The sequence below is a fragment of the Centruroides sculpturatus genome, unplaced genomic scaffold (genome assembly GCF_000671375.1).
Source record: "Centruroides sculpturatus isolate CEXI.00-Female unplaced genomic scaffold, Cexi_2.0 scaffold95, whole genome shotgun sequence".
Lineage (NCBI taxonomy): Eukaryota > Metazoa > Arthropoda > Arachnida > Scorpiones > Buthidae > Centruroides > Centruroides sculpturatus.
The window spans coordinates 719483-730106 of NW_019384621.1; the positions used below are offsets into that span (position 1 = coordinate 719483).

General features: G+C 27.2%; 1 protein-coding gene across 1 annotated transcript; it reads right to left on the bottom strand.

The window, feature by feature from the left end:
• Positions 1–1988: 1988 nt before the first annotated feature.
• LOC111625480 (uncharacterized protein MAL8P1.12-like) lies at positions 1989–4287 on the bottom strand. Its single transcript, XM_023368631.1, has one exon. It carries the CDS (start codon positions 4249–4251, stop codon positions 2266–2268), a length of 1986 nt encoding a protein of 661 aa, XP_023224399.1. The 5' UTR covers positions 4252–4287; the 3' UTR covers positions 1989–2265.
• Between the last annotated feature and the right edge of the window lie 6337 nt (positions 4288–10624).

The window sequence follows — 10624 nt, forward strand, 5'->3', positions numbered from 1 at the left end:
AGTGATTTGACAATTGAAATACAGTATATGATAATTTACCAAAGATTAAATATCATAATAAATCTTTCAAACAACAATCATTCTTCTAAAACGAAACTGTAGTGGTAATGAATGAAAGTATTTTCGGAATATTTTCTTTAAATGTAAGCAATGAAGTGACGGTCTTCCTAGTTATTTGATTATAAATATACTGATATTTAAAGTATTGCACGCATACTACAAAATGCATATCGTTTCCTAAATCTAGCGTTGAACATAATAACCTAAACGGCTATGAAATGTTAAACCAGTATAGCAGTGTTACAAAAGATTGCATTATCCATACTGTATTGTACATTATTATGCTAATATAAATGAAAGATGCATAGCTCATTTTGATGTCAGCTATTACTTTGTACTTGTGCTCGAGTGTTGTGTTTACGATTAACCTTACATTATGCTCAAGATGTGTTGAGTTGACACAGAGAAAAAGAAATGCATTGAAGTTTTACACATAGATCTAAATATGACTCAAATTACTCAATGACTTAAATTTACAGTGTTAGTCGCAACGTCGAAATACTTAAGACAACATAATTTACTCCATAGTTGGCAGCCATGCATATCCTTCCCAAGGAACGACAAAATTCTACGCCGTTTGAGCCAAAAAAAATCGATTATCTACGTCTTAAAAATTAATGATGCAGTGGAAAGCAACAACAGGAGTCTCGCAAGTCCATGTGTTGTTCTCAACAGGCTATATGAAACAAGAATATTTGCATGTAAGGCCAAACTATTACTAACACAAAAAATAAAGAAGGGAAGATTGACAGTCAACACAATTGGAGTCAACACAAAAGTCAACACAATTGGACAACGGAACAGTGCTAACGTGTTGTATTTTCAGAAAGACGTTTTTCATTGTCGGTGACAAACCTCAACTGGAATATTGCTAAGTGGACGAAAGATATTACTCGGAATGCTTGTTGAGATCCAAAAAGTACACTCCTTCAGTAATAATTTCGGATGTAATCACTTGTAATAGCTTTGGAAGACATTATTTCTTGAATTACACAATGAATTCAAATCAGTATGAAACCGTTGTTAGACATAATGTCGTCAACAAAGCCAGAGATGCATTTGGATTGGAGCCATATATTTTCCAATAAGATTTGGCATCTTGCCACACATGTAGACAGGTAAGTCTATATTTCTGGTTTTATGGGATTCAATACTTTTAAAATAAAAAATGATTATCCGACATTTCGCTCGTTCAGATACAAAGGGTGTTCTCAGAATTGGAAATAAAGTACTGCACTAGATTAGAAATTTATTTGATCTCAACCTCAATTGAAAATGCATAGCGTCTCTTTTCTCTCGAAGTTCAGAAAGAACTGTACGTTCTTCAACAGAACGGAACTGAAAGAGGTAATTGTTCGTGTATTGCACCATAATCGTGATGTTATTCAAAGCCTGATTGAATAACATCACGATTATGGTGCAATACACGAACAATTACCATAGCGAATTCAGTTGTTATTAAAGTTAAAGATGATATCACGAAATATTAATGAATACACTGTATTCATTAATATATTCGGATCCTATTTTCATCAACATTTTGTCTAAATTATTTTCGTTTATTAACTCTTCTTTAAGCATATCTTCAAAACAGGTTCCTACATTCTCAAGCATCGTATTGTGTGTACACAGTATAGTATGTCCGTCATTAATAATAAAATAAATAAACAGAAATTTGCAGCTCTTTTTCTTCTATACTTATCACTACTTACTACTAATACATTATCCCCATTATATATTACACAGCTACGCTATTAACATTTTGCTTATTCGTATGAATTCAGTAGTCGTATAATGCTTTAGAACACTAGTATATATGCATATATTGTGGAATAAATTACTTATTTTGTATTAGCAATTTTAAAAATATAAAAATATTTTACAACTATATTTTATTATAAATCAATATTTTAAANTGTTGTAGATAATTAGGTAACATTTATTGTGAAAATGCAATTAAAGCAATTAAGATAATTACTTTCAATGTCGATAGTTTTTCGTAGATCTGGGATCTGAATAACAATTTAATTTATTCTTTTTATTGAAAAACATTATTTATATTCTTTGCGGATATTTTTAGTATCGTATGAATTTGTATATTTATTCATTACTATGGAGAAGTTTAAAAAACATAAAATGGTAATTATCTAATATTTAATCACCATTCGATGATGGTTAAAGATTTTAATGGACGTAAAAGCTTTTTTAATTATGCATGCCAGCTTTTATATATTGTGGTGTTTTTGTAGGATATCTTTGCCAAAGTCTGCAGATTTTAATATTTGATGAATTTAAATGTTCTTCAATTAATCCAAAGAGTTTCTCTGCTAAAGTATCAGCAGAAATTTCTGTAATAGGAATTTCCTCGTCATTTTTTAAGTGAAGATTTAAGTTATTAACAGTTTTATCGATTTCTGAAGATATTGATTTTGACTCAAGATCTGAAAGATCATTCGTTTTACCAGTTTCAATAGATTCAAAGGCTTTTGTTTCCGTTAATGCATTCGTTTCCGATATCTTCCTCTCAAAATCGCTTTCAATAGTTTCCTGCTTTGAAATATCTTTTGAATTTCTCACAAAACATTCGCAAATTATTCGTTCTGCAAAATTATATTCACAAGAATTTATTCGAATATAATTTTCTTCATGTAAACGTATTGATTTTATATTTGAATTTATCATATCGTTACTTCCTTCATCAGGAAAGAGTTTATGGTAATTAGTTTCGCTACTAATTAATTCTTTAATTTCGATATCATCAACTGGAGTAGGATAATTAGATTCTAATACTTCGCTAGATGTAATAGAATCTTCGTTTACATTCGTAATTGATTCTCTATGATGTATTTCTTTAACAGAAGACGGTTCTTCGATTTGCTCAGCTGAATCAACAGTTTCTTTCTCCAAAACAGACTCTACAGACTCTTCTTGTAGTTCATAATTATTTTTATATAGTAGTGTTGATTGATTTTCTAAATTCGGAATATCTAATTTTAAATCATTTTCTGAATTATTGTCGGGTATAGTTTTTATGATTCTTTCTGATTGATGTGGTGTTTCCGCACATACTTCAGACATTTCTTTATCTAAATTAGTATCAATATGTTTGTTTTGTTCATGGGAAGCAGACAAGAGAGACAAATTTAAGTTTTCCGTTAAAGATTCCTCGACTGAAATTTTTTCTGAAGTTTGATTATCTAATTCTTTCGTTATTTTTATATTTTCCTGAACAACTGAATTTTCCTCTTTTTCAGTGATTGATACATCTAATAACCCTTTATTCACCGGATGAATTGTTTGTGCCTGTTTATTCGTTTCAGACTCTAATTTTTTCGATAATTCATCATTCTTCTTCACTTCTAATTCTGGCAAACAAGAATCAACTAAATTTTCTGTTATTTCCGATAATTGTGACGATTCTTCACTTGCTATAGAATTATTAAAAGTTACATTCGAATGATCAGATTTATTAGAAATTTGAGGACATGCTTCTTCTTCATATTTTTTGACACAGATTAATTTCTCTTCAAACATTTGAGGAGTAGAAGAATTTAATTCTTCATTAGAAAGATTATTTATTAAGTTTTCTTTTAATGGTTTAGTATCTTTAACTCGTTTAATTTCAGTATCATTAACAATCTCAAGAGTATTTGTATCTAATAAATTCACATTATTCGAAGACTTCTTAAATATATTTGATTCTTCTTCAACGTATTCTTTCATTAATGACCGACGTGAAAAATTTTCTTCGAAAATAAATGAAAATTCAATAAAATCTTCTGTTTCATTATTTTCTTTAGTTTCACATAATTTAGATTTTTCTTTTTCTTTTTCATTATTAATTTTATATTCATTATCTATAACAGAAATAATAGTATTATTACATTCGTCTGACGTTTCCAATATTTCTTTATTTTCCTGAAGAATTACTTCGACTTTATTATCAAACGGCAAAATTTCTGATATTTCTTCATTTGTTTTATCAGTTTTAATGTAATTCGATGCTGCAGCTGAAGTTTTTATAGAATCATCAATTTTAATTACAGATTCATCTGTTATATTACACTCTTGCAATCCTGTATCATCCAAAGTACATTTAACATCACTACAAGTTACAGAATCATGTAATGTATCCTCATTTACCTCTTTGGTTACAGGATTTAATTTTTTTTCATCTGTAGAATCTGACATTATTTTTTTCTTTCTCTAAAAGTATAATTATACAGATATGCTTCGATGATTAAATATTTGTTTTTATCCTTATTATTATTATTAAAATATTTTATAGTCAATATATCATTTTATGTTCTGCTCCATTTTAAAATTCTCTTTATTTTTCTTATTGAGATAAATGTTATCTTCTTGAAAAATGAAGTGATTTTTAAATATTAATATTCTTCTTATTATTATTTCTTTCTTTTTCTCTGATGTAAAATAAAATAATTAATAATTAATTAAAAACTATCGGCTATAAATTTAATTAATATAATTGCACAGCCAAATTTAGATATATGCTAAACAAGCTATAGCTTAATTACATTTCACCTTAGGGCTATGCAGATATGATAATTTTTTCTCTTGAGGTTGGCGATCCTAAACACCAGTAACCTATTGTTTGAGTAAAAGGACGCCAATGAGAGATTGTAATGGCGTGATGTCGCATTCGATACGGAGCTATAGTGTTTGTTTATCTTAATTTTCTGTATTCACACGGATATATAAAAGAAAATGAAGATCACGGACCTATCAAAGAGTGGAGAGTACACGAAAAAATGGACTCCAATTAAAACTACTGACAATTTCGAGTTAACGAGACTGTATGTTATGGAAAACCCTATACTTATACTGTAGCTGGGACAGATAGACAGCTTCGAGTTAACGCAATTCAACTTACGGAGATTTTACTATAATTTTTACATAAAATCACTACAAAAGAAGATATATTATATGTGTTTTAAAAAAATTTATTAAATAATTTTTACAGAGCAAAAAATAATTATTAGAATGGAGTTTGTCTTCAAATTTATAAAAAATAAATGCTTCAAATGCACGGAAACAAATAACAATTCGTATTTACATAAAATAACAATTCGTATTTAAATAACATTTAAATATGTTAGTTTTCTTAATCCATCTCTGCTAAACTTTTTAACAAAATTAATTCTTTAGAAAATTCATTATTTAAATTACTTTTACGAAAAATTAATTTTTTCTTTGCAATTCTAACAGTCCATCTTCCATGATGCATGAATTATACACAAGATTCCGAAAGATAATTCAACAGGAAATATTTTTATGTAAGTTTTCATTTCCGAATTTTTGAAAAACATCATTTAATACTCGAAAGCTGTAGACTGGAACATTTTCATAAAAAAATAATTATGTCTGTCTTTCTAACAAGAAATAATATAATGTCTACGTGCTTCAAAAGTTCAATAATGCTATTTTACTTATTATTATATTAATGAATATATAATATTTTACAGTAAATTTGATTAATATTAATATATAAAAATATTGTAAAATCCTATTTATAACCTAAAATTTTTTACAATTTACGAATAAGTTTAAAAATTAATCTTTTATAAATCAGTTCATCGAACTGTACTGTACTGTAGAAACAGTATACCGGTATATACGTTGCATAACAATAATGTCATATCAAAACATTCAAATAGTAAATAATTTCAGCATTTAATGAAATTGTAACAGATGTTAAGAAATTCTTTATTTCTATGTCAGCTATAATATATATTTTATATAATATATTTTTCTGTAATAATAATGTATAAAAAACAGGCGCCAAGTACAGGTCAAGGTTTAATGCAGAAACTTATCTAAATCTGAGTATAAAATTAATCGATATATCGCGGAAATAATTTTATTACTTGGACGTGAGATTTCAGAGATACATAGTTTAAAATAATTAAATGCTAATGTCACGTTACTGAATGCTCATAACAAGATTACATGAAGTGATTCTAATACATCGATTAATACTAAAATAAGTAACCGTTTTTTTGCATTAAGCCTTGACTTGCTCCTTTTCCCCCCTCTATATTTCAGATTTTTCTTTTAAGATATAATATTAATTTTAAAAACATCAAAATCGTTGCTTTTTTCACATTTGTCTAGTTTTTTCCTTCCTTTTTAAATTAGATTTATTCACATCTAATTAGTATCGCTTTCATTTTAAAATTACTGTACTGCATTTGTATTTTTCCAGTATTTATTTTTATTTTTATATTAAGATTTAGTTATCTAAATAGAAATATAGAAATTATAATTGAATTCAAAGTGTATTTTCAATTATTACTTTATTAATTTTTTAAAATTAAATTCTAGTACAAAAATAGTATTTAAAGATACGAAGTTTTTTATAGACCTGAATTTGAAATATTTTTTTTTCACGCGATGAAAGTATTAAAAGTTTTTAAATATAAAATCCTTATTTATCTATTCTATATAAAATAAACAGCATGTTTATCTTTCAATTTAAATTTTAAATCTTTAAACTAAAATAATTGTGTCAGGAAACAAAATGGAAACAAAAAATAAGAAATAAATATCTATTATTAATATCACATAACAAATTATTTATCTAATAAGCCCAAAATATTAGTAGATAAAACCAAAACGACATTCGATAAATAAACGAAACGTTTCTCAGGTAAACGAAATACAAGTATGTAGGCGATTTATTCGATTTATCCGCGATTTTATTTATTTGAAAGCTAGAAATAAATGAGTAAAAACAAAAGTAACATAGATTTTACTTTCTGTAAAATAAATTTTGTAAACTTATCTCTTATTACACCGAACGATGAAACGAAAATAGATCGTCGTTTTATCACTTGGGTAGAACTTCGTAGCAGAGATGCAAACCAAAAAAGTAGGCGATAGTTCGGGTTTGGTTCATATTTATGTTTAGATTTTGTCCACAGTTTGGAATATGGTTTCTGAGCATGGGTGTCTATTGAAATTTTCCAGAGAGTAAATCTTTGAGACAAATATATCAATAAATTTGTATTTAATTTCTTAGTGGTTGTTTTTCTCAGAAGTATGGTATTGTATTCTATGATCGAGGACGTATAATTGCATATCTCAATCACTTGTATGATTATAATTTCTGGAAGTATTTTATTCTTACCTCGTTTGCCTTTTCTACGGATGTCCAAGTTTCTGAAGTTTTCATATAACAGTTTTATTAATTAAACGATACAACCGGATTCTTATTGGGTTACCATAAGGCTAATAAATTAATAATTAGCCTAATTATCCAATAAAATAATCTTCCACATAGAAATTTATTGGATAAACGTGATAATATTGAGGACAATTGGCATAGAATTATTTTGTTTATTTAAGTTTTAAATAAAAATAATACTTTTCAAAGAAATAAGTGTAATATGTATGAACATGCAATATCATTATAAATGAAATAATAACAGACATTATGTATATATACATTTTAACTTTTAAATATACGAACTAAAACCATTGCAATATATTTTTTCCTAGTTTTAGTCTTATTTTCATCTTTATAGGTTTGTTATTTGTTTGTTAATTCTGGGGATTAGCTATCATTGTTGTTATGACATCGCTGTATTTTCTTGTAAATAAATAAATATATAATTACATATACTGTACAATCAACTCAATAAACATTACTAATCAAACGGTAACCGGATTCGTATCCAGCTACAATAAGGCTAATTAGCCAAATTGTTGCAGTTTATTTAATAAACTGTAAATATTTTAAAAAATTGTCTTTACAGCTAATTGGAAAAAATTAATCGAACTAAAACTACCTCGTTTAAAAATGAGTTTGGTTTTGTTCGATTTTAGTTTTAGATTTGGCATTAAACTAGCGAACTAGTTCGCTAGTTTAATGGTCCTGTTTTTATCACTTGGTAGATTTCGAGAACATTGCTTTCCTTTTTCATGATGAACTCAGAATATTTTCTTCCAATTAATGGATAGACTCGAAAATTAAATATTTTTGTAAATAGTCAGAACTTCTAATTTGAAGAATTCTAATTGTTTTCCTTGTTGAACCGCGGATCAAAGTCCCAGGTTTTACTCGTAGAACCGCCAAACTTCTCTCGCTACATCTTGCTAGTTCTACTTTTATTTAATCATCCTGTATAAAGCCCGCCAGTGGCCTAGTGGACAGAAACCACCAAACAGTGATTGTTGTTCCAGGTTCATGTCTAATTAATGAGCTGTCCGCGTGGAGTTTTCTTGGTTTTCTTCAAGTGTTTGAAAACTGAATAGGGACCATAGAAAAGTCTCATCTTGGCAGATCGCCTTCTTCTTATTTTGCTTTAATCAAAACAAACATTCTGTGTAATTAGAATTTCTTAAGTTTTTATTCAATGATATTCTGAAGTTGTTAAAAAACAACCACTTGAGAGAGGACATTTTAGATGATAATATCCAAAACAATGTAAAAAGTAAAAATTTAGAGAAACATTAAATGTATAAATTCGTTATTTTTTTATTTTCGGAACTTTTAATACTTTTCTTTTCCGATGTTCATAAATCTTCGTATTAATTAAATGTTTTATGTAAAAAATTGTGTATTAAATTTATTACAATTTATTTCAACGAAACTAGAAATATTCTGACTAGTTTGCTGTACTGTACTTTGTACTGCAACGTCTTAATCTGTTAAATGAAAGAAGGATATACAAGAAGAGCAGAATTACTATTCAAATGAAATGTTAAATAAGATATTATATTGTTGAAAGCAAAAGTTATTAAGTATAAAAATTAAGGGAAAAATAACAATACAATACTTGTAGGCCTATATAGATTTAAAACACATGATTTGTTTTCATCCAGTGAGAAAATGCCATAGTTTATTTTAAATATTTACACAGGCTTACTTTTAAAATAACTGAAAACAGAAATAGAATATAAAATATGAATTATCTCAAAAATTTAGAAGTAAGTAAAAAGCATTTACTTCTAATTGATAAATGTCGTCTTTTTCCCTGAAAAGTTAAAAATTGTGAAAAAGTTTCTAATTTGATAATTTATATTTCCAAAAAATAAAAGTTGTCTAATTTCACACTTTTCAAATATTAATATCTCGAATCCTTAAAATGTAATTTTAGTACTTCACCTTAGAACTAAAATAATATAAAAGTGAAGTAATATCATGAAGTAAACACTAGAATTTTAAGTATAAAAATTATATTTGCTTTCGATTTAAAAAGGAATAAATTCATTTTCAAATTATTATTTTTATATTACATATAATTTTTGATTTATACTTGAATGCAATATATAAAATTAGAAAAAGTTTTTTATTTCGATTTTTTTTTTGACTTTCCGAAATTTTTTGTCCTGAAATTAACGTCAAATTTGAATCATTTACTTAAAAATCCAGCAACGAGTTGCTTAACTTTCCAGGCAACATTTAAAACTGCGCGTGTGGCTTCTTCTGTTATGATATTTTATTTTAAAAACTTTTTATATTTTTGAATATTATAAAATGGCAAAAAGCTTAATTTGAGGGCAGGAATGAGTTCTATAAAAATTGTAAATGCTAATAACGAGGAAAATCGTCATTAAGTCCGGCCCTACTCGATATACAACACAAGACCCCCCTTTATCCATCTAAATCCTTTAACCACCTAAATTTAATAGCATCGATCACCTAATACACAGGTTTCCCTGCCAAATTTCAGAAATTTTCGAAAAAACGCACAGAAATTATTAAGCTTGAAAGATTGTGAAAAAAATCGTGCCCCTCCACACACATAACACATACATCCATATATACAGAAAAAAATCCCGATTTTTTTTTTTGCATTTTTCGACGTTTCAAGGTGTCCTAAGTCAAAAAAATATAAAAATCTTAAGGGAAGTCATTTTTTGACCGATCGCCATATTTTCCCTTAATCTTATTTATAACAGAGCCGAGAAAGTAAAAATAAGCACTGTATAAAAGATTCGATATATATCAATTTTCTATTTAAAATAAAATATATAACATATATTTATACATTAACATACATATTGTATGTTGAAATTAATTTATTATCTTTTTTATGTAAGTTTTATGTGAAAATTAAGCAGTTTAATTCCGAAATTATCGCATTGAAAATATATATTATTTATACTCTTACAATATCGATCAGTTCCTGTTTACAACATACTTGCTCATTTTTCGATTATTTCCGTTGAAAATTAATTACAATATTAGTTTTAGTGGTAATCATGATATTTCCGTCTTGCCTTCTGATCAAGTTTGTTTTATTATACTGTAGTTGATAAATTATTGGGACCTGGATCCCTTTAATTTATCACGAACAGTACGTGTTCGGGCATCTTCCCCATCTCTTATCCATACTGGTTATCTACATCTTATTTGAATATTTTCCGAATACGTAGTCACATTTGGCTATAAAAATAAGTATTATAAATTTTTTATAATTCGTCCCCAATCAATTGGATAATTCAACCTTCAGTAACGTTAGTTTACCGTCTGTGTCTATAATTCTTTTATACTAGTCGAATATGGTCCTTCATCCGTCATTCGTTATAAACGGGC

What these genes read in the sequence shown, in the direction of transcription:
- LOC111625480 (XM_023368631.1), bottom strand. Translation starts at nt 4,251, where the DNA reads ATGTCAGATTCTACAGATGAAAAAAAATTAAATCCTGTAACCAAAGAG.